Source organism: Amblyomma mixtum, chromosome 1, assembly GCF_055824585.1.
Source record: "Amblyomma mixtum isolate Tamu chromosome 1, ASM5582458v1, whole genome shotgun sequence".
Taxonomy (NCBI): Eukaryota; Metazoa; Arthropoda; class Arachnida; order Ixodida; family Ixodidae; genus Amblyomma; species Amblyomma mixtum.
This window is the reverse complement of record NC_143012.1, coordinates 30,354,516-30,376,891: the sequence shown is the minus strand read 5'-3', so window position 1 is coordinate 30,376,891 and position 22,376 is coordinate 30,354,516. Positions and strand designations below refer to the sequence as shown.

At 44.3% G+C, this 22,376-nt stretch overlaps 1 protein-coding gene across 1 annotated transcript; it reads right to left on the bottom strand.

Annotated features, from left to right (window-relative positions):
• Positions 1-1,450: 1,450 nt before the first annotated feature.
• LOC149365940 (mutS protein homolog 5-like) lies at positions 1,451-22,360 on the bottom strand. The gene is made up of 27 exons (XM_089547380.1): positions 22,134-22,360; positions 21,928-22,054; positions 21,773-21,853; positions 21,637-21,714; positions 21,438-21,559; positions 20,554-20,663; positions 17,106-17,141; positions 16,929-17,011; positions 14,936-14,981; positions 12,932-13,070; positions 12,739-12,801; positions 11,934-12,014; positions 11,770-11,826; positions 11,389-11,461; positions 11,196-11,305; positions 11,042-11,107; positions 10,599-10,644; positions 10,425-10,466; positions 8,269-8,365; positions 7,512-7,601; positions 7,218-7,344; positions 5,999-6,148; positions 5,346-5,420; positions 4,922-5,059; positions 4,038-4,175; positions 1,884-1,957; positions 1,451-1,782 (listed from the first exon to the last, which is right to left on the bottom strand). The coding sequence occupies exons 1-27, from the start codon at positions 22,212-22,214 to the stop codon at positions 1,686-1,688; spliced, it is 2,427 nt and encodes an 808-aa protein (XP_089403506.1). The 5' UTR covers positions 22,215-22,360; the 3' UTR covers positions 1,451-1,685.
• Positions 22,361-22,376: the final 16 nt, after the last annotated feature.

The window sequence follows — 22,376 nt, the reverse complement described above, 5'->3', positions numbered from 1 at the left end:
TGCAGCACTAGTGCAATACCGCACACTGCCTTCCAACTCGTCACAATTCCAATGTTTCGAAAAACAGTGCAACTGTGATAAATAGTACAAATTCCCTTACCTTGACCTGAATACCCGAGCTGCTTTGACTCTTAAAAGTTGCTGACTAGCTGCTTGATGGGCTGGCAACCAGATGCACCTGCAATGGAAGCTTCAAAGTGTGCTATGACATTTGTAGCCTGTTCCAAAAGCAGAACAATGCACAGTGGAAAGTTGCAGTGAGGCAGTGCATTATCTAAGATGCTGGACCGAGCACTGAATCACACAGGCCCACTATTCTATGGTGTTGCAGAACGCCTGGGTCTCTCCCTTGGAGCACTGCTGCCACTGCTTGTCATTGTACTACTTGAAGCCTTCCAGTCACACCCCTAGGGGGCACTGCAACCAAATCTCTGGAGGGAAGGGCATGAGGCAAGCTGCATCCCAGATGAGCGTCACGTTATGCCACCATGTGGCACACCACTAACAGTCGCTGTAGTGCAGTCCGAGGATTCCACAGGACACAGCGAGAGTTAAATCTTTCCAATCATCTCAGCTGCCAAAGTAGCGAAGAAGAGGGACAACTGGGGGTACGTGCCGGAGGATACGTGCTGGACGTTCTGGACTCCATCTTGGATTAGGGTGCACGTATTACAGTCCCTTTCTCACTACTATCCAAGAGTTCAGCCTTCCGGTGCCTGTTCATGGCCCAAATTAAACAGTGGGGGCAGAACTCCTGAAGAGAGCCGTGCAGACACTAATTGCAGACACTAATTCCCACATGCAGTCAATTCCCAACACTCGGGACTTGCTGTCCACACCACGGCTGCAGGCACCCGATCCAAGGGGCATCAGCACTATATGGCGAATTGGTGAGCGTGAAATCACCTTCAAGGACAATTACACACTGCCACCATAGATCTGATAGGAAGCCATGCACCAGTCTGCTCATCCCAGGTGCTGTAACACAGTGACACCTGTTAACAAGAGGCCCTCCCAGGTTGGCAAAGCCAGGAGTGTGTGAAAGGAAAAAAAAACAGGTGTTACACAGCAATAAGAAAGCACAGCAGCATAGGGTGGCGGGACTGAGGGGGAAAGCACTGCACAACGGAGGGTAACTGTGGAGGTTGAGGATAAGAGGAAAAACTAGGTGCCGTGGCAAAATCCAACTGGCAGCGCCGTATGCAAAGGGAAGGAGCCTCACACAACTGTTCGTCAGTTGCACTCATGCATTGTGTATGTGGCTTGCTTAGCTGGTAACTGAGATTAACTTTGGTCGGGACCTCGTCAAGCTGTTCCAAGTTTTTAGTCCTGTACTCCTCCTTTCCAAAGGAAATAGACTGATTGGCAGCAATGCCGTAAGGGCTTGTTGGTCACAATTGAGGGACTGGGGTTTTAATTTAACTGACAGTACTTGCTCAAATATCATAGCTTATCTCAGTCAAATCAATTTATTTTCCCATCTTTAAACAGAAATTCAAATGTTGTACTGTTGTACATGCTTTACAGGAGTGGTGAAAAAGGTCAATATTTCTCGGCCCCGCCTGTCAGAGTGGATTCACTTGTCCGTTTCCCCTCTGATCTATGTAACTGCACGCTGCACTAACACATCTCTGAAGGAGACACTAAAAAAAAACACCACAGAAGGTCTTTTGTTCAATGCAGAACTAGTGAAGGGCTCCATCCATCCTTTTGAGGAGGTCTTCAGCTGATTCTTCCTCGGAGAGGTCAGCGTCTAAAAGCATCTTGACTAAAGGAAGTGCCCTGGGGGGAAGAGAACAAAACAGAAAGCGTCAGGTTCAGCCTGTTGGAGCTCTTCGGGCTTAAATGAGAGATAAAACATGCCATGAGAAGACTGCACTAACTTTCTCCACACAGATTCTTTCCTTGCCATTGGTTGGGGCAGAAGCTTTGCATTTGAACCAAAGGCATGCGTGATCTGCAGAGAAACGTCAAGACATTTAAGCATCAACAAAATCGCTGTTCATATTTATGTATCTGGCAGCTCTGACAAGTTAGCAGTGGACAAGTCTGATAGTTATTGTAATGTCATTGAGCAACTGTTTCAGCCAGTTGGCCTTTCGAGTGAAAGCTCTTTATGAGAGGTATTCTGCAGGCATCAGCGCAATCCCACCACGTGTTTCATTTGCAAACAATCTACTCAATTGATGCTAGTATGAAGTTTTCATTGAGGTTGCACCACAAGTTTCTGAAAAATGGCGCACAGTGCAAGAACACATACATACCGGACTCTTATTATAAGAAACAACCAAAGACTTTGTACAAAGATGGATAGATCAATTGTGAACCAGTTAAGTCCATCTTTGTACAAAGAGGTGGTTGGCTGCAATCGTAGTAACAGCAAAGAGTTCAGAAAGTAAGCCCACTACCGCAAACATTTTGAACCCTTTATCATTCATGCATTGATGTCACTTGCTTCACCTTCCTATCTCTTCTCGTTCCAGAGTAATTGAGCAAGCCAAGGCAACCAGTGGTGACGTCCGGTTGAAACAGTGGGCTGTAATTGAATTTCTGACTGCGGAAGGTTGTGCATCCATCAGCATTCATCGCCACCTGGCAGCAGTTTACGGGGATGCCTGTGTGGATGACCCGCAATGGCCTCTGATGAGGATCATCAGGTGGACGAGTTGATTTGGGGCAATCGCGGGATGAAGCAACATGTAATCGCACCAACACTCACCATTTCTACTGCTTCAGTAAACCACATCCTTAAGGACCTCCTTGATGACTCTTTTCTGGGATTGGGATGGTGTTGGGCATACTGAATTTCTATGCTGACACCCTAAAGCCATTGCAGGCCAGATTGGTGGACTGGCATTCTGCCTCATCCTGGCTATAGTCGGGATCTCGCATCCTGCGACTTTTGGTACTTCAAACTTAAGGGGAGACTGTTGAAAAATGATGCCACCTTTGTAGCTGAAACTGCAAGCTTTCTACCTCTATTCTTTGATATGTCAAAGACAAATAAAGGTATCAGCTTGGAGGCATTACTTTCTGAATCTCCCTCGTATGCGTGCTACTGTTGTTCGCCCACAAGCACTCAAGTGAGATAAGAAGTGCACTGGTGAGGGGCAGAGGTGGTGTGAGCAGCATATGCACCAGATAGCACGCACCAGATAGCACGCACCAGATAGCACGCACCAGATAGCACGCACCAGATAGCACGCACCAGATAGCACGCACCAGATAGCACGCACCAGATAGCACGCACCAGATAGCACGCACCAGATAGGTCTACTATAAGAGATACCAACGTTGTACTATCATAGACACCAGTGGTCCTTATACAAAGCTTTCACTCAGTTTAAAGGAATCAACAAATGACCAAAATGTGTCGTGAAAATATGGTTCAAATGCAAACATCTCGTCCCCTATTCTAACAGTCAAGCATTGCAATATGAAGGTGGCTGGAAAAGTTCATCGCTTCCGCTGGCATTCCACTGCTATTGCGGTAACATTGTTTTCAGGATACACAACAGAAAATTTCTCGGTGAAACCTTTGAGCGTTTCTGATAAAACTGTTGTGCAGTCGAACACCTTGCACAGTAAGCTTTTTGTTGCAGCAAAAAAGGTAAAACTACTTAAAGCCCACTTATTAAGCACATGACTGTCCTATGCCATTCCTTCATTATATCGAATTTCAGACCAACAGACCAAGCACAATTTATTTCACTCATGAGTGGCAGATTTCCACGGCGTGTTTTATATGCAATAAGCACAAGCCACTATTGCCCTGGCTATTGCCCTGGCATGCTGCCTGTTTTTGCCCTGACTAGAAAATGACACCAGCACAGGCACACTGGTGCCTGAGGCATGTGTCTTTTACACCTGCCATGCAGGGGTGTTTTATTAATCAAGTGCTGCTTTTAATTATAACACAAACCATGGTCACAAAATTTTCTGTGGTAGTACACTGCACATAGAAAACGTTCCGTGTCGCGTTGATCTGTTGTGTCAGACAACAGACCGACGTTGTCTAATGTTGCGAGCAAACCAACCTGCTGCTGTCGACGAACAACGTCCCTTGACAGGCCTGCTGACTGTCCAACCAGGCTGGCATAGCTGCTGCTTGCACGGCCTTCCTTCAGTTGATACAAGTACACCAGCTCCCCTTCGTGGTGAAGACTTTCAAAAGTCTGCACAGAATACCAAGCATGAGCAGTGGTGTCAATCCCTAGTGAGAGGCCTTTGAAGATGGAATGAGTGTGCACTTTTTTTTTCTTTCGGATGAATAAGGCAGGGCCAGAAACTGAAAGCGCAAATGGATTCATGGAGCACCCATTTGGGTCCACGCAGAACCCACCCGGCGCTACTGCCCACTGCTACTCATTCAACGCAAGAACCATGGCAATGGAGGTTCCTGAGGGTACCGGGTATTACGTGCCTATATATTGCTCCCAACAAACTGGTTTGAAACCACCAGTCTGATACTAAAAGTGCTGAAGAGAGCTTCTGGTTTTGAAAAAGAGGGCCCTCGACTATGTTTTGATGTTTTAAATGCAGCGATACAGTGAACAGATTGCGTATTTGTTAGGTAGTTTTTGAAAAATCTCCTTGTCTAAGACACTATTATGAAAAGAAGGATGCGCTGACACATCTTCTGATAAAAAGTGAGAGTACAGATTGGCGAGTGCAGTGAGAACACATGTGGCACAGGTCTGTTGTTACACACATTCTCAATCTAGCCACAACTATGAAAATATTGCAAAAGGGAACCGGTGCTTCTGTTCAACACTGTGCTCTCTGTAGGCTTTAATAAATATTTGCAGCTTAGTATTTCATTAGATCCGTGCACGAGATTCGAGTTGTAGCAAACACACACGCACGCACGCACACACGCACACACACACACACACAATGCACCCCAAGGTGATGGACCCACCAGATAAGTAAGCTGCTGAGTGGGCGGCAAGCAGTTGTGCAAAGCATGAAAGTGCGTGGCCAACAGGGTGTGAGGACAAGTATCTGGGTCCCTGAGAAAGCTTTCCACCGTGCCGCCCAGAAGTCCAATGCCGTCGGCCTGCAAGGTTGCAAATAAGAATGCCAGTTACTTTCTGGAGCACTCTTGACAAACACCACACAGACAGACTAGCCATAATACTGACCCATTACACATGCACAGGTTACTCTAGATATTTGTTCCAAAAGTGGGGTTGTTCAGTGTCATCAACAACTGCAGGAAAAAGGACAACCTTACTGATGTCTAATTAGCCCTGAGGTAGGAACAAATGTGTTTCCAAGATGCTGGGGTTTGGTTAGAGATGATGTGCTCCTTCAAAGGTTTTCCAACAACATGGGCCACTCACAATCTTTGTTCCCTTGCCGAACTCATCCATGATGACTAGTGACTTTCCACTTCTCATCTGGAAGATGTGGGCCATCTGAAGGGCAAAAAAGTGAAGCTATAATTCAGCAATGCTGCATACCAGAACCAAACTAAAAAAAATTTTGGGAGCCAGAACATGCAACCATGCCTGAAAGGTTCACTGTCGCAAAGAAACATCTCCAAAGAGACATCTTTGGAAGCATATCCTGAAAACCTAAGTATGCTGATGTCTGTGCCCTTGCTACAGCTTGGCAAGCAATGGCATCCCTGGTCCGCCAACTAGCCATTGCCATCATCAACATCATTGGAGAGCTGATGTCCACTTTCAAATAGAGCTTTCCTTTATCACGATTTAACGTCGACAGGAACCATTGTGTTTGGCCCGCCACTGTGCATATGCCTGCCTAATGATGTCAAAATAGATGAATTACCACTTTCAACTATGTCTTTGGAGTTAAGCGGTATCAAGCATAGGCTTTCCCATGCCTTTGGGAAGCTTTGCCTTTTCTCCGCTACGAAAGTTGTGGTGCTGTGATTTCCTGCAGCTTTGGCAGCATTAAGTAAGGTTAATTAGGCCCTGCCCTGTCTGTGCTTTCGTGGATGTCAGGGTGCCTACACCACGTTATATAGTACCTGGTTGAGTTGCATGCCAAATGACGACAGGCCATGCAGCAGTGACTCTTCCGAGTACATGCAAGTGAGGATGGCGTCCACTGCTCCAATCTCTGCGGACTCTGCTGGCACAAAGCTTCCGATGTGAGCCATGTAGACTATCAAGGCCACCTGTGGGAGGAGAAAAAAAAAATTACCGACGATTACGTTACTTCCTAATGCGAAATTTGAGCGCAGCAAATAAGCTGTTTCACCTTTTCGATAGATTGAGGCAAAGAAATCGAGCAACACATGTATGCGCTATCACAGAATTTTTTTTTTATTTTTCACACGTATTCGCAATTTCGGCTCGGGCGGTGCACATATACAGATCCGCCGCCACCGATCTGGCTCTCTGATTGCCACCGCACAGGGGTTGCATTGGAGGAGGAGCGAAGAAAGGAATTAAGTTCGAGCCGGCGCTTTGACAACCGGAGACTCGCAGGAAGAGGGGGGAGGGGGGCGGCGTGTACACCCAGCGGCAAACGATGGGGGCAGAAACGCGCGCAGCAAGCGGACAACACGATAAAGGGAGGAGGGAAGAGATAGCAGCGACTGACTGATGCCGCTGACGCCGATAGCGCTGGGGGGATGAAAGGGGGGCGGAGCTGGTTACGAGGCCGACGACGACGCGAAACCCAGGAACGGACGCCAAAGAGCTGTGCTCTAAAAAGAAGTTCCCACTAAGAGCTTAGCGCTGCAGCTCAGGAGAGCAATGAACCCTAATAAGCACTGGCATGAAGCCTAGAGCACATGTGATTTTATGCAGACGAGAAAGCCTGCCGTACCTGAGCACATGCATCACTCAACCGTATTTCTGACCCCTTAGCACCCACTCTGTGACCTTGAGAGCCATGCAATACGCTCACTGGTGCACAGTCAGTCTAAATACTAATGCTCCCATGGCTAAGCATTCACGAGATTAATGTGCTCAGGTGTCATGTGACCGAACAACGTTAAACAGAAGCCAGGAGGGACACGAAACGCAGCCTTCCTTCTTTGCTGCAGTCTTCTATTTGAAATACTTTCTACGCTAGTTGAGCTACTATAGAGATTGTTTTGTTACACAGAAAAGCACATTCGTGTCTTGGCAAGTTAAGAAAAGTGCAAAATTGGCAAGTTACTTGTATGCAATCAATGCTTCAGGTTTAGTGATTACAACCTAATGCACACCTCTGTCGGCAGGAATGTACAAACAGACCTGCTTGAGGTAGATGCTCTTCCCGCAGTTGTTGGGACCAGTGATGACTTTGACCTTGGAGTGAGCGCCTCCGCTCGCAAATGAATTTGGCACAAAGTTGCTGCCTGCGCTCTCAACCAGTGGATGCCTGTGTGTAGGGAAAAGAAAACAAGCACTGAAATGTTAAAGCCCAAAACTCTACTTTTCAGCCCATATCAGTCTCGGAGTTTTGCGATCACTTTCGAGGATGATGTGACTTAGAATGATTGTTCCAATATAAAGCCTCGTTGCGCAATTCACATAGGTATCTCTCACCTTCCATTGTTGATGACAATAAGAGGATCACTGCAGAGGTCTGGCCTGACGAAACGCTGCTCACGGGCTACCAGAGCCAAAGCAAGCAGTCTGGAATGTATTTAAATAAAGAATAAACACTTCAGGGATGCTCTAAAAAATAAATAACGAAATATCAATCTACTTAATTGACAGCTAATTACAGTGACTGGAACTACCCCTAGCACAACTCTGATGATCCCCGCGATAAAATTTTTCATTCTGCAACAAGAGTCCCATTTGGGCTCCCTAAATTAACTCTTTGTAACACAGGGAATGCCGCATTTAAGCATTTTATATGTAAACTAAGTTCTAGGCGTGTACACTTGAAGCTGTTATAAGGGGCGCGGACAAATACAATACTGGGGTGCAAGCCTATATAATATAGTACTGACTGGGTGCCTTGCGCTGCCCTCATAGCTCCAGTTAATGTGTGTCTTGTGCGCCACTACCTTTGGTCCTATTACCTTTTTCTTTTATTTCGTTTCTTTTTTGCTTTCTGTTTCTCCGTGAGTATGCAGAACAAAAAAGCATCCACGCAATGAACATTCAAAAGGTTTGTTATCGCTAATCACAATGTTCCAAACAACTGAATCAAGAACAGGATCTGTCTGAACTATGAGAGATAGTATGTTACAAAGATACTGATTACAGAAAGCTGCAAAAGATATCAAAAATACACAGTTAAAGAGTAGCTGTTTTGGAAAGAATATTGAGAGCAGATTTAAGGAGAGCTTACGCATCCAGTTCTCCGCATACAGACACAGCCTCCAGGAATGCTTCTGCCACTTCAAGGATCAAGTTTTGCACCTTGTGCATGATCTCGGTTTCCCTGTCTGCGCAGTGTGGAACAAGGGATTAAATGGGATTAACTCATTCACTTTCAAAGACTGTGATTTGCTGCCCTTGCTTTAAACTATTCACTTTAAACATGCATCAACAAATGGTGCCAGATGCTTGGCTCCTAATTTTTAGATAGTCACATTAGGTTACACTAGTTGCTCACTAGTTCTGAAAACATACTGCAAGAAAAAATTCTTTTCTCGCCGCTTCTTTTGAACATCGGGGGCACTGAAATTCATGCGCCGGTTTCTGGCAGTGAGGGGGATGTAGACTGCAAATACCCCAAACTTTTAGGCGATAGTGAAAGCAGTGAGTGTGACTTGGTCCGCAAGGCGAGGACTATTACTCCCACTTTGAGCCTAGCACTTCAGACACAGCCTGAGCCCCGGCTTGGAAATCCGAAAGTCTGAAAAGATATGTCAGCCAGTGTGAGGACACCAAATGTAGCTCCCTCGAGCGACTCTAGAGGCTTGTAAATGGCACCACTTTGACTGCCAAATGACAGCATAGCAGAAAACATCATGCAGATGTTTAGTGTACAAAATCTACGAAAAAGAAAAGCTGTTGGGAGTGCGACGAATGCCACTTTGCAGTTCACACACCTGACGGCTTCAAGATTTTGAAGCGAAAAGCTTCACTACGCGGGTCAGAGCCGAGTTTCGCATGAGCTGAACTGGTGAGTTATGCGCATGCGCGAAAGCAAGTGATGTCACACGCCGTGTAGGTGGTCGCTCCTTGCTGTCACCTGACCTTTCAGCGCAGCCGCGTGCTACTGCGCATGTGCGTCGCCTCCTCGCTGTCGCTACAGCTGTGCGCTTCGCCCCCTTGCCCACCTTTTGACCTTTCGTTGCAGCCGCGTGTTGCCCGCGTCGCAGCCAACAACCTTCCTCTCCGCATTCCTGCGGGTAGTTTTAACCGCGCTGATTTCCGTCTCCTCCTCCGCCTTCGTACAGGCAGTGTGTGGACGGCCGTCAAACCAAGCATAACTGAAGCTTTTCCCTTTGTATATCCAGACGTAGCCAGAGCTAAGCCACTGCCTAATTTTTCACGAAGAAGAGAAATTTTACTTGCTCTGGATTCGCAATTGTCTTGAGAGCCGAATAAAATCAAAATTTCTTCTCTGCGACCTTGCAGTGAGAGTTGTTACACATTATTTCCAGCAACCTCAGTCATGCCATGCCGTTGGGGGCAGCCAGAAGAGGGGAAATGGGTTAAAGCAAAGATAACAGTCTTGAATAGGACAACAGGCACAGCTCATGTTTAAAGCGGCACTGAGGACAACTTCATAAAATTGCTGTTCTCATTAAAAATTGATTCTCTGCGTCTTTGTGGGTAACTTGACTCTTGTCAGGCAGGAAAACGACACACTTATGCCGAGAAAATTTAATTTAAAAATATTCTTACCACTTCACTTGAATTCGTGACGTCCTAAAAGAAAGTTTGACTGGTAGCCATCGTATTAAAATGAATGGCGGTATAGACTAAGCCTTGGGATCTCTGCACAAAAAAATGGCAACAATGCATGCATTCTACTCGCGAAATCGGCCGTTGACGGCAACACCTGTATTTCGTTTTGTGTTTTTTGGACTTGTAAAGACTCCGTTTTCAGTGAGAGTGGTCCCTTTATGATTAGAGAGCAGTACCCTAGTAATAAACGCAGACCTCAATTTTTCCACATTAACGTACATCATTAGCCCTTAGTACAGACACAAGGTCTATTACTATGCCAAAAGCAATGGCCTCGCCTGTTGTAAGTACATTCGGCCTCAGGGCTTCTGCAGAAGTATCAGCATTATAACTTCCATCTTTCTAAACATACCGTAATTTGTAGATCAAAAAGGTGCAGTGCAAGTCATCCCCCTCACTGTTTTCATTGTGGCAAGCAATCAAACGGTGGCTATTATATGGCAAGCTATGTGCCATCTCGCTATCTGCTCTTTAATACCGTCATGAGGGCTTTTCCTATTTTGCACTCAGAAGCATGTGGGAGCTTCCCCCTAGTGTCTACTGTAGCAAAAAAAAAGAAAGCATGCCAAATAGCTTCACACGTACCGATTATTTCATACAATGTGTCACCCAACAGCCCATCCAGTGCTGTAAGGAAAGGAATGAATACAAGGAAGAAACTGCAGTTAACATTTTTTTTTGTACATTCAATGAAGTAATTAAGTGGCGTACAGAAAGAAAAGAACACTGGAGCTAATAAGGAGCAAATGAATGACTTACTTTTCATTGTTCCCGTTTTGTAATAGCTTTTATTGTCACAGGTGAACTGGAATGCGGTGAAGCAAAGATACACAGTTCTTTATTAGGTTAGAATGAACAACTTTGTGAGACATTGTAAGCCGAGGCTAAGATGTGCTTCATGACATGACAGCTACAGGAATTTTAAAAAATTGAAGGGTTTAACGTTTTGAAGCAAATAATGGACTATGAAGAACACCACAGTGGACGGCTTGGGATACTTTACAGCAGCTGGGGTTCCTTAATGAGCGACAGCACACGTGTTTTTGTATTTCGCCTCTATCAAAATAAGGGCACTGCGATTGAGATCAAACCCAAGACCTAGGGATCAGCAGCTGAACATCAAAGCCACTGAGCCACTGCAGCGGAGAGCTGCAGAAATTGGTCAAAAAGACTGGCACAACATCTCATACAAGGTGGCATACCACAAACTGAAGACCAGGCTGATCTGTCCCGGGTGCATCATGGGCTATGGTCAGCAGGTAGCCAATCTATCAAAAGCAAGACACATTTTTCAAGTCAACATAAAGCTCCTTGATAATTTGCTAAGCCGAGAGCAATAAAAAAAAAAAAACAGACCTGTGGCAAGTAGACGACCTGGCAGTCTGTGACCTCGGGGTCCAGTTTCTCCAGCTCACCATATGCGATCCGGGTCAAAAGGTCAGGAAGGCCGTTGTAGATGCGCTTCTCTGCAAAGCCAAGCGAGATTAAATGGTGTTCACTATTAAACATGGAACTCTGGTGCCAAATGGCAACATGGCATTGCACTCACTCTCATCCAGAGTGCTGTCAATGCCACGGTTCACGACGAACCTCTCTGAAGCCTGTGACTCCTCAAAGTCGAACTGAAAAGATGCAGGAAAATGAAGTCAGCTATAATGACCAGCAACATTAATGCCAGATTCACATTATGTAATGTTTGCTTAAAATCTCAATCACATTACTTTGCTCACAACAAATTTAAGATGCCTCAAATAGGAAGCACTATTGTTGGTGAAGAATCTGGCAGCTAAATGATATGCAAGGATAACATGCCTGTGTGTCGAACCAGTAGACAAAAACGAATGGCGGTGGTGGTGAGAGCAAGTGAACAAGTGTTGCTGCTGCAGGTTACTATTAGCTCGCTAAAATCCACTCAAAGGCACTAACTTACCGTCTTTTTGATCAGAGCAGTGATCCTCAGAATATCCTCAATGCGTAACGAAGTCATCTGCGCAAAAGACGATAAACCAGACGTACAACATGTGAGCCTCGCCTTATCAGAGGCCTGAAATTAGGAAGCAATTACGCAGCAATCTGAGATAGAAATGAGCTTACCTTCTTGAGAATGTCAATGTGGCCATCAGACGAGAGATTAGAGTGACAAATCCCAATGACAGAGACAACACTGACAAAAGTCTGTAAAAGAAGAAACAGGCGACTATCAATACATAACATGTCTGAATGTTATTACATGAGCTAGCTTTGCTACAAGACTGCCCCTCATGACGTTTTGGTAGTCAACTTCACCAGTGTCAATCCCCGCCAGCTTTTAGTAAAAAAAAAAAAGGCCAATATTAAGTTAGCGTAATACTATACCAGTTAAAGGGCAATGCAAGGTTGTTTTTCTTTTTTGACATCCACTTAAACTCTTCCGATAGGTTCTCTGGTGTATTCGGATCCCTTGTGGCCAATTATGCAGTTGGATAGCAATTTTTTTCAGCATATATAAATTTTACATTTACCCATTTTGTGGCCTAAAATGAGATTTCTACAAACAACCTTGGGTGTGTGACATCACAAGCTGCATGTTTCTTCATGCTCACTCTGCATTTCCTGAAGTAAAAAATTTTGTGCTTGTTTTTGGCCCCGTCATACAAATAATGATTGCAGCTATCGCTTGCAGTCGCAAGTTCAGCCATTCAACGTGCACCCGAGAGGTTTTTTGACAGTACCCATGATGTAATTTGCTGGTCTATATTGACGTCACATTTTGGTCGAAACTGCCTCAGTCCCCGCATTTTGCTTTCTTGCAATTCTGGCCCTCAATATTTTGAAAAACTACTCATTGCAACTAAGACAGGTCGGTCCAAGAAATGTGCTTCAAAAGCCAACTCAAAATGTTCGAGTATCTTCTGGAGACCTTATAGAACGTCTTCCATTCGTTGACTGTGGCAGCCGCCTTGCTCATTCTCGTGAGGATTCCCTAAAAAGGAGAAAAATAAAGTAATCAACAGAGTCACGATGCATTCATCAGCAAAGCCGTTCGTAAACTCGTAGTGATGCCCTTAATATGGGCAGATAGGCTGGAAACAAGGCACTGCAATACAGCATACCGAGACATCCTTGATATTTGCCAGGCACTCCCTCAGGCTGTTGGCAACAGGCTGGTTGTGTGGTGTGATGAAGTAGGTGATCGTAGCCTGACGAGACTGAAGGATGTTGAGATTGCTGGTCGGTCGACAGAAGAGCTTCCTGTTGGTCAATAAAACATGAAGCATTAGTGTGCCCTGTAGGGCTGTGGTCATTCCCAAGGTTGGCATGCAAGTCCATGGAATCTCAAAACCCCTCCACTGGAGCGAGCACAAGCTGATTAACCCTTTGAAGGTTTTTGCCGTATATGTACGGCGGCGGTTTTCTGTCCCGCAAGGTCTTTGCCGTACGGGTACGGTTTCGATCTTCCGTTTGAAATTTTGCGCCAAAAGAACAATGCGTGCTCACGGGGGGTGCTGCCACCTCTTAGGACTTACAAGAAGTGTTTGAATTTTGTGCTGCCTTCTTACGGAGATAAGCAGAACTTATGTCTAGCTTTAGCGCGGCGGCACAGACTGCGGCAACACCCCTTTTGTAGTTTTGGTTTCGCCGCGTGATCGCAACGGAGTCGCGCGAAATTTGAGTTTTCTTTTTGTCAGCACTATCTTGCAGGGGCTGCCGAAGTTGATTTCTATCTTTATTGGCGCTGCTCTTAGCTTGCTTATCACCGTTGCTCGCGAGGTATTCTCGCCCTCTGTGGCAACGCGCCTACGCGGTTTCGATTCCGCCGCGGGATCGCAACGGAGTCGCGCGAAACGTGTTTTCTCTTTGTGGACACTGTTTTGCAGAGGCGGCGAAAGTTGATTTCTATCTTTATTGATGCTGCTCTTAACTTGCTTATCACCGTTGCTATTCTATTCTATTGAACATTTTCCAGTTGTGAGTGATGCTGTCACCAAAGTACTGTTCCTAATTTTTTTTTACTATTTATTCTCGATTACATACATTTTGTAGATTCAAGATCCGCAATAAAGTAATTTGACCACCTGGGAAAGTTTTCTTCAAAATAATTCGACCCTCAAAGGGTTAAAACCTGTCACATAAGAAATCGAGGCGTCGAAGAAGGCACAAATAATGGGAGCACCTGGTGATGTGAAAGAGAATCTTTTTTCTCAGTGCCTTGCTCCGGGAGTAATAGCGAAATGACCGACTACAGGCAACACACTTTGTTCGGCTGGTGGGTGTTTGCATGTAACCTTGTTCGTTTGTTGTCTCCTTGAACTCGGCTATGGTATTGACCCTTATACTTATCCCTGTAAATAAATACTATCAGCTGCAAATAGATCTGCAGGAATGCCTTTCCTGTGCTCCTACGCATGGATTTTGTTCGTGTCAACGATGTTTTTTGCGACCCCGTGAGACTTGTACACTGAGCTTCTGCTGTAAGCTCATATGCATGCAAGACTCAGGGCTGTGAGGCAATTAAATCTAACCATTGATAAGCAACTGACTACAATTAGATGGACCACAGTTGATAGCAATCAAGTGCACAGTGGAGACAAAGATTTCAGAACTGACAGCCTAATTAGCTGTGGTAGGTACCAGAGAGAAAAGGCGATGGAATTCTGGACAGCACAAAATGAACAAGGATTGGCAAGGAATCCTTCGTACACACGCTGGAGTCTTGGCCAAAGGTCTTTTCTTCCTCTAGTTTTCAGTTTAATTAGCGGCGACAATAAATGACTAAAACTCCAGCATTTCAGGTAGTGCGATAAAACGTCCTCTGCTTGGACAGATTTTTAACTTAACATGTGATTACATTTCACATTGCAAGCGAACGCACTTCAGTAATGATTTCCACAGCTCTGGAGCATGCTCAGAGAACAAAAACATGCATGCGACAGGTTGTGATGTACGAAGCACTGACAGTGAGCAGTGAGTTCTCATGATGCTAGGTGAACACCACATTTTAAATGCTCTTAAAAATCGGCAGCTTTACTAAGTTTGGTCCACAAAAAGCATTGCCTAGTTAGCTCATGCAGTAACCAACGACTGTGGCAGCTGAAAGCTTCCAGAGAAGCCTTTACCTCAGCTCTCTTGCTCCAACTTTCGACCCGCAACGGTTGAATAGTCCTGCAGAATGGAAACATAAAAAAGCTTTTAGACAGGAGTCGAAAAGCGTGCAAGATGCAGTAATGAGCAGTGATAGATAGATAGATAGACATGTTTATTTGAGTGTGCCTCAACAGCCAAGTGGCCTAAACGAGCGCACACTAGGTCAGATACATCAAAATCACCACTTCAAAACATTTAAAAGCAGGCACGAAAACAACAATTAGGCAAATATGTCCATGTCAATAAACGTTTTGTTATACAAGATTTGTAAACGAGTCATTGGACAGATGGCGTGCAAATCGGGATAAAATGTGTCGAAACATTTTGCAGCTTTTGCATGCGGCACGCGAAAATTCAGCGACATCAGTAAGGTCCCACAGTTAATGAAACCGCGCACGACGTTTTGCAGAAACTGCATGTCACGTTTGCGTCGCCTGTCGCCAAGGGTAGACATACTGAGGTCTGCCAAGAGAGAATCATAGTCGTAGAAACGACGGCGACCAATATATCTATCATAATAAATGCGTATGAACTTACGCTGGACATTTTCAATTTTCGTGCAATAGGCGGCAGATACGCTATTCCAGGCTACTGACGCGAACTCAAGACGCGGTCTCACAAGGGCACAGTATAGAGTGTGTAGACATTCGTGCCGTCGAAATTTTTTTGTTAGTCTAGAGATAAGACCAATATGCCTCAATGCACGTAACACAATTGAATTTACATGCAGTCTAAAATCAAGCTTTGAATCAACAACAACACCAAGGTCTCGTACATGGGCCACGCGAGAAATGTGCATTACAGAAATAAATGCACATGCCATACAAGTGCACAAATTTTACGACCGATTTTGACTTTTAAAAGGCATCTTCAAGGGTTTTTCAAGTTGTTCATACCATAATGAAACTTTTATGGTAGGTTTTTCTCCCATTCCTCATTACTCCCACCAAGTCTGGCAGCCATATGTGACATTTCCTTTAGACGCAAATCAATTTTTAAAGTTTTCCGCTTCTGTGCCCTCAATTCAAGTGATCTATACAAGCAACACTGCATTTTCAAAATCCCAAACAGCCCTCGCACAACAGTGCACGCTCCCCACTTCATTAACAAAACTTTGAGGCTTGTATTAAGTCGTATCAGGCATTTTATGAAAGGACTCATAATTTTCAGTCATCATTTAAAGTGCGTAAGTGTTTTTTAGTAACATTTGTGACGTTGTTTCTGCATCATGCGAAGCATCATCCATGACCATGACTCCGCGTCGGCTTCAGTTTGCTGTTTTTGCAGCTTTAGAACAGTTTCACTCTATATTTTGTAAAACAGTTTGTTGAGGTGGAGTAGCATTTTAAGAGATATGATGCATCTATCAAGTCGGAAATTTTGAAAATCCCGAAGAGTTAACCTTCAACAATGCAATTCAAACGACACGTAACTTCATCTTTTCTCACTTAATTTCAGGACCAGGTTGTTGCACCTCTAACCTGTTAATTTTCGCGCAACAACTGCTGTAGGTAAAGTAGTGTTAAGATAAACCTGCTTTTTTTTTTTTAAAGGTTTGTGTAAAACACAGTAGCGGTTGTTCCTTCGATACTAGAAACAGAAGCATCAAGCTAAGCAATGCTAATCAGATGCCAACTTTTGATTTGACGGTGTGATTTTTAAAAAAAGTAAAATCACGTCGTTCATATCTTTATGCTGCTTCTGCTATTTTTGATATTTGATGCTTTGTGAAGGAAAAAAACACTAGAAAGCTGCACTAAAGCAAAATAAATTTTTTGACAGACGTAACAATGCCCACTAGATTACAATTAACTGACACTCTTTGTCGTTACACCACCCAGCAAGTTTCCCGCACATTGTATGAGAGTCCATACACTCTTAAGAAACTATCTTTTCCATGTTGTAACACAACATATATAATAATTATTCAGTTTAATCTCATTACTGGTACCATTCAGCACTTACCAAACAAGGAGAGACCTTCCTTTCCGGAAATGCCAAATTTGTAAACAGAAGGATGCCACTCCTCTTTGAAGATCTGTAGGCAGCTGTGAGTGGAAAAAAGAACGCAACTGTTGGGAAGACACCAAGAAAACTTCGGCACACCACTGGGATGACCGACCATGAATTGTCCCACCTTACCAAAATGCTGTTTGGTCAATGCGAACGCGGTCTTTCCTGAAAGAAAAACATTGCAAAGCAACTTACTGTTAAGAAATAATATAACATATAAGGATAATTTACTGCTATATATACTTTCAAGTAGCCTAAGTTGATCTCATACCAGCATGAGCAATAACACATGGCACTGTAAGATGATTGGGAGCTTTGCATGTTGCAATCAACTAGTAGGCCAGATTTTTTTTGGATTAGATTTGATGGCTTTGCATGTTTCTTATCACTGCCAACTAGTCCTTAAAGGGACACTGAGGAGAGCACTATTAATATTTTTTTTATAGTAAAATCCGATAGTTCGGCATGTCATGGCTTTGTTGCCACTTGGCCGGCAGCGAAAGATGCATTTATTTCTAAGAAATTTGGATTCGAAGTTGAAAAAGTTTTTCCCGCCGCTCTAATTCAAACTTGGGATTCGTCTATGACGACAGAGGACTAAGAGACGTGAAACATGACGTGCACATGACGTAACGCAGACTCCGTGATTTCTGGCCTCCAGCAGTGCGGCCTAGCAGCAGCCGAAAAGAAAGCTACCGCTGGCCGCACGTTGAAGGCATCTGTCGGCTATTGCGGCCGTCGCTACAGTCACTTCGATTACGTTTGCACTGGCGTTTTGCCAGCGTTACGATGGATCTCGTTCTCTAAGTCGTCAACGAAGTTCTCGCAAATAGACACCTTTAGCATACCGTGTACCTTGTTACCGCTAGCGGAATACCGGGAGCCCGCCTACCGCCGGAAAACAGGCGCTGATTTGTCCCGATGCTTCAGGAGCGCGCGTAGCAGCCGGGCACGTGGCGCCATCTGGCGACGTCAAGGAGATTTGCGCATGCATTGGCTGCGCCTCAGTGATGCATGGTTTCTCGGTTCCTGGTGTTGCTAGAACCATTCGTTCTAGCAACACTGTTTTGGCCTATGATCTCATCACGCTTGTACTTGCGAGTTTGGCCTGTGGCGGCGATACCTGTATTTTGGTTCTTGCTCTTTTCTACGTTACAAGAGCTTTGTTGTCAGTATGAGTGGCGTTTTTGTAATCAGGAGCTGGTATTCTGTCGATACAAGCCAACTTCAATTTCTCCTCAGTGTCCCTTTAAGTTTTTGGACAAAAGTCCGTCAGTTAGAGCCATGCTCACAAGCAGGCTGGTTATCATTATTGCGTAAAACATTAACACTATCATGTACCATCACTGTAACCCTCTTCATCAGGTACTCCATTGCGTGGGTACGTGGTATTAATAAACTTTCTTTATGCTGAGACCACTAGGCCTATATTGCTATCAAAAGTGCTCTAAGGTGGGTTGGCTGGTACATAACACCGAAACATCCGTGAGCAAACATCATGCTAAACAGGAGAAAACACGCAAGAAGAATGTTAAAGCCATCAAATGCACACTTCTCGCACACAAAATCGTGTCAACAACCACATGGTCAAAAACAACACACAAGAACTGGACAAGGAAGAGACAACACACACACAGTGCACTGAGTATGTCAACTCTTCCTTGTACCGTTTCAACGCACTGTTTTTCACTACGTTCACATGTACTCAACTAACCCAACTACAGACTGCTATGAGCTACAGCAACATCATCAAGAAAGCAATGGGAATGGATGAAAGCAGGACTTTAGTAGTGGCCCAAGAGGTAGGAAATAATCTAAACGACTGCACTACAAATGAAGATTGCATATCAAGTAAACATTGACAACCCGCTTTCATCTTGCCCCTTGTTGTTTATGCAGTATGCAATGTATTGTTCATGCAGTTTCATATGCTGGTTATTTCATTTAATTCTGTACAACTGAATCAAGTGCTATTCAATAAATAAATAAGATAGACCATGTCAGGCATTTAATCAATTAATATTTAGTAATATACTTGAACTAGAAATTTGCCCTGTCAGATAACCCAACCTGAAAAGTAGTGCTCTGTGGTTATTACAGCATTTTTAGGAAAGGCCTGCGTTGAACACAATGAAAGCAAATTTAACAGGCTTAAAACATTTTGTTCTTGGCAGTACACACGTGCCAGTCTTTTCTCATCCCAGTTTTCGTAGCTTCCATCATTTGCGGTGCAACTTCATATGCTGTGCTAAGTATGTGCTTAACCTTTTTGGCTTGAACCAGAAATAACTGGCCAACCTTAAAGGTGCACTGAAGAGGAATCTGAACTCGACTTTTCGCCGCTGGAACTCAATCTACACATCCTGAGCATTCTTAGAAACTTCGATTTATTGCCCTGTGTGGCCGATATCCCTAATTAAATCGAATTAACGTCCGGCTCCTGCCTTTTTTTTTTTAATTCTCCCCCATACGGTGGGCGGAGTCGACCAATGCGCGGAGTGCCTTTCACCCAGTCCCGTGGCGGCTTGCCGCTCTGCCATCGGCAGAGTAATACGTAGTAATCCGTAGAAGCAAATAGTCCGCGCGTATTTTTATTTCTGCGGGCTTATTTTGCGGCTATATTATCTGCGAATGAAACTATTTATTCACGGAAACCTAAAAAACAACCTAAAGCAAAAGCAAAGCCTCCACGGAGCTGGCTGAAAGGCACTCCACGCGTTGGTCGACTCCGCCCACCGTATGGGGGAGAATTCAAAAATAAAGACGGGAGCCATACACAGTTCGATATAATTAGGGAAATCGGCCACAGAGGGCAATAAGTCGAAGTTTCTAAGAATGCTCGGAACGTGTAGATCAAATTCCCGCGGCAAAAAGGCGAGTTCAGATTCCTGTTCAGTGCACCTTTAAAGTGTCATGGTACTTGATATCGAGCCTGAAATTAGAACACCGCATACAAAACAAAAAATGAATAGAGCTAATACTGCCACTTGCTTGAGAGCTCTGTTGTGCAGACTTGAAGGACTGGCCATCCTTTTCAAACTTTAGGGAGGAAATATTTTGCACTACTAGTGTGCAATGCTAGCATAAACGAACTTAAAGATGTACTACCAGATCACTGTGGTAGACAGGCGACGTTATGAATGTACTGATGTTTCTCAGAGTTATCTCATTTTTTCCCGTTTGATAGTAAAGTGCGCTGGAACTACAATCGTCACAAGGATTGTAGTTTGGCCTTGTTGACTCATGATCTGTGGTATACAGCGCAGGCCTGTGAACTATTTAAAATGCGACCATCATCACTGCCCTGTGCAGAGGTAGTACCTAATGTAAGATGCAAGCCCTCCTAATACAAAGTACACGAGAAGAGGTGCAGAGCACCCATACAAACACTATGCCAAGGGTTTTACAGTCGAGAACTACAATCATGTGGTTAGTACCGCACTATTCGTGCGCCTCTCTCTGTCGCGGCCCTGCACGGTTTTCACAATTTCCAGCAAAAGTGCACTAATCAACTTCCACGTTCACAAAGAACCCTGCCAATGAGCACTTAACAAGAACAAGTATGAAGATCACTCACAAGTCGCATGTGACAATGCCTCGGATCAGGCAGCCTCCTTCTTGCGAGCTTTGCAAGCAGTCAAGTTTGCAGTGACTGAGATAGTTGACCAGTGCCCCAGCTGCTCTAACCTAAAACAAAGTCAACATTACTATTTGTTTTTTTGTTGGTATGTCAACTTCAAAAACATCCCAAAACAGCATCAGGTCTTCGCAGCGCTTTCATCAATGAATGTCTTTTACACTTGCAGGTCAATGTGCCATGCGGTATCACAAATATTCCTTGCAAATGGAGGCAGATATGTACCATGCTTTTTTTTTTAACTTCATCAGCAGAAAAAAAAAAAAAAGGAGGGGGGAACTATTACTTCTAGTTCTAGGCACCCCTAGGCATGCAGCATGCTTTAAGATGCAGCCGTTAATTACATACCATGAAGAGGTGTTAAGGTCACCTCCATTTCATTCCAGTCGTTAGTAAAAAATTGCTCTTTCTAGTTATATATACTTGTTCAGAAGCAAAATAATTAATCCTGAAATAACTGTACTTAAAAATAGAGCTTGTTTCTGTCACTCCTAAATTCAAACTCGTGATGTCAAGAGTGAAGCAAACTCCGTGGTCACCGCTTGGAAGTGAATTAAAGTGCAGCCCAGCCTCCGAGGTCTGCATTAAAACTGTAGACATCACCACGGCTTGGCTTGGTCAGCAGTGGCAATGTTTTCATTTAATTTTTGGACCTTTTTTAGCCAATAAAAGCTCCATTTTTAGTGAAACTGTGACTTAAAGTTGCTCTCAGTGTCCGTCCGTCCGTCCCTCTTAGCTAGCGGCGGTAGCCACATTTGTGACATGGAGTTGCCCATTGTTTAACTGGTACAAAGCTACCAACTTCAGATCATATTAGAACTTACCATGGCGACAGCACTGAAATCAACAAGGGCCGACATGTAGACAAAGCGAGCCTCATCGGAGAGGCCACTTGGCATGTCAGGCAGATCCAAATACAAAAGTCTGTGCCTGCAGGGCTCGTATGCTGTTGGCAATAGAGAGGTTTACTAAGTAAGCACACAGACATATTGATACAAAGAACGAGGTTTATGTATAGCTCACCAAAATCTTTGAAAGGAAGGGTAACAATAATGTCTTTGTCATAAGACCTTGTTTCTGAGGAAGCATCATCAGATGACACTGGAAAGGGGATCAATGTTTGGTTTGCACAGACTAAAAGGATGATGTCGTGGCTTACAGAAATCATGAATGTCTTTAGCCAGTTTCTCATCGGACTTTGCACTCAGCAGCACACATGAAGGCCTCACTTCTTGCAGAACTGAAGAAAAGAAACCAGTTTGGTTACATGAAGAAAAATATGTCGCAAACTTAACTTTGTCATGCAACACTTGCCTGAAAACAAGAGAGCGTGTACTGGTGGCAAGTCGTCTTGGTCAGCAATAAGATACATTTTGCATGTGGTACTATCATAATAAGCAGCTCCAAATTTTCGAGATGCCCAAGCAAGACTGAGGATCACCTAATAAAAAGCCAAAGTCAGCGCGAGTGCTAGCCATTCGTAGCAATGAAAGTGTATGTCGAACTCTCGAGGATCCTACCTGCGATGGATCATCGTCGCTTGTGGTAAATCCGTCCCGCCTGTCACCATTTGTGTTAGATGACAACGTCGTACTTTGCATTACAACAATGAAGCGAAGTGTGGAAAAGTTTGCCTTTACACTTTAACGCAACAAGACATAGGTACAAGAGCACGAACAAGTACTCCTCCGAAAATCTGAAAAGTGCAAGTTGCAGACGAAACAAGCTGCAAACGAGAAATCTCGGGGCTGGTAAGCCCCAAA

Coding starts and splice junctions, on each gene's coding strand:
- LOC149365940 (XM_089547380.1), bottom strand. CDS start 22,214: ATGCAAAGTACGACGTTGTCATCTAACACAAATGGTGACAGGCGGGAC. Junction 11,108..11,195: donor AGGTCGTCTACTTGCCACAG/GTCTGTTTTTTT, acceptor TGCTTTTGATAG/ATTGGCTACCTGCTGACCAT. Junction 5,421..5,998: donor TTGGCATGCAACTCAACCAG/GTACTATATAAC, acceptor TTTGCCCTTCAG/ATGGCCCACATCTTCCAGAT.